Source organism: Parus major, chromosome 22, assembly GCF_001522545.3.
Source record: "Parus major isolate Abel chromosome 22, Parus_major1.1, whole genome shotgun sequence".
NCBI classification, from domain to species: Eukaryota; Metazoa; Chordata; class Aves; order Passeriformes; family Paridae; genus Parus; species Parus major.
The window spans coordinates 489,017-489,749 of record NC_031790.1 but is presented as its reverse complement, the minus strand read 5'-3'; the positions used below and the strand labels follow the sequence as shown (position 1 = coordinate 489,749).

General features: G+C 52.9%; 1 protein-coding gene across 1 annotated transcript in view; it reads left to right on the top strand.

Annotated features, from left to right (window-relative positions):
- ANTXR1 (ANTXR cell adhesion molecule 1) overlaps positions 1-733 on the top strand; it is a 44,985-nt gene that overhangs the window by 40,783 nt on the left and 3,469 nt on the right. The window contains exon 15 of the mRNA XM_015648622.2: positions 237-332. Coding sequence (XP_015504108.1) covers positions 237-332 — 96 coding nt within the window. The remainder of the gene's footprint in view (positions 1-236; positions 333-733) is intronic.

The window sequence follows — 733 nt, the reverse complement described above, 5'->3', positions numbered from 1 at the left end:
GAGCAGCCTCTGCACAGCCCCAGCTGAAGGGAAGGGGTGAAAAATCCCAAATTCTCATTCTAGCTGGGGCTGGCCTGTACCTTTCAAGTGGTGGTGGTGTTTATATCAGCAAACATTTTCCTTTCATGAGTGTCCATCCTCTGGAAAACAACAGGAGAGAGAGCAGAACCTGTCCAGCACAGCCTGGGAGTGTTGATTGCCTCCATCCTGTGCCACCCCTCGGTGCTGTTTTGCAGGAGGAAGATGATGATGGGCTGCCAAAGAAGAAGTGGCCAACAGTGGATGCCTCTTACTACGGCGGGCGAGGAGTGGGTGGCATCAAACGGATGGAGGTGAGGAAATCCCAGGGCTCAGGGGCTTCCCCCTGCAGCCCCCCCAGGAGGGGACCAGGGCACAGCCACAAACCTCTGGAGGCTTTTGTGGTGCACAAACCTCTCCAGGATTCTGTGGTGCACAAACCTCTCCAGGTTTCTGTGGTGCACAAACCTCTCCAGGTTTCTGTGGTGCACAAACCTCTCCAGGTTTCTGTGGTGCACAAACCTCTCCAGGTGTTTTTGGTGCACAAACCTCTCCAGGTGTTTTTGGTGCACAAACCTCTCCAGGTTTTTATGGTGCACAAACCTCTTGAGGCTTTTGTGGTGCACAAACCTCTTGAGGCTTTTGTGGTGCACAAACCTCTCCAGGTATTTTTGGTGCACAAACCTCTCCCGGTGTTTTTAGTGCACAAACCTCT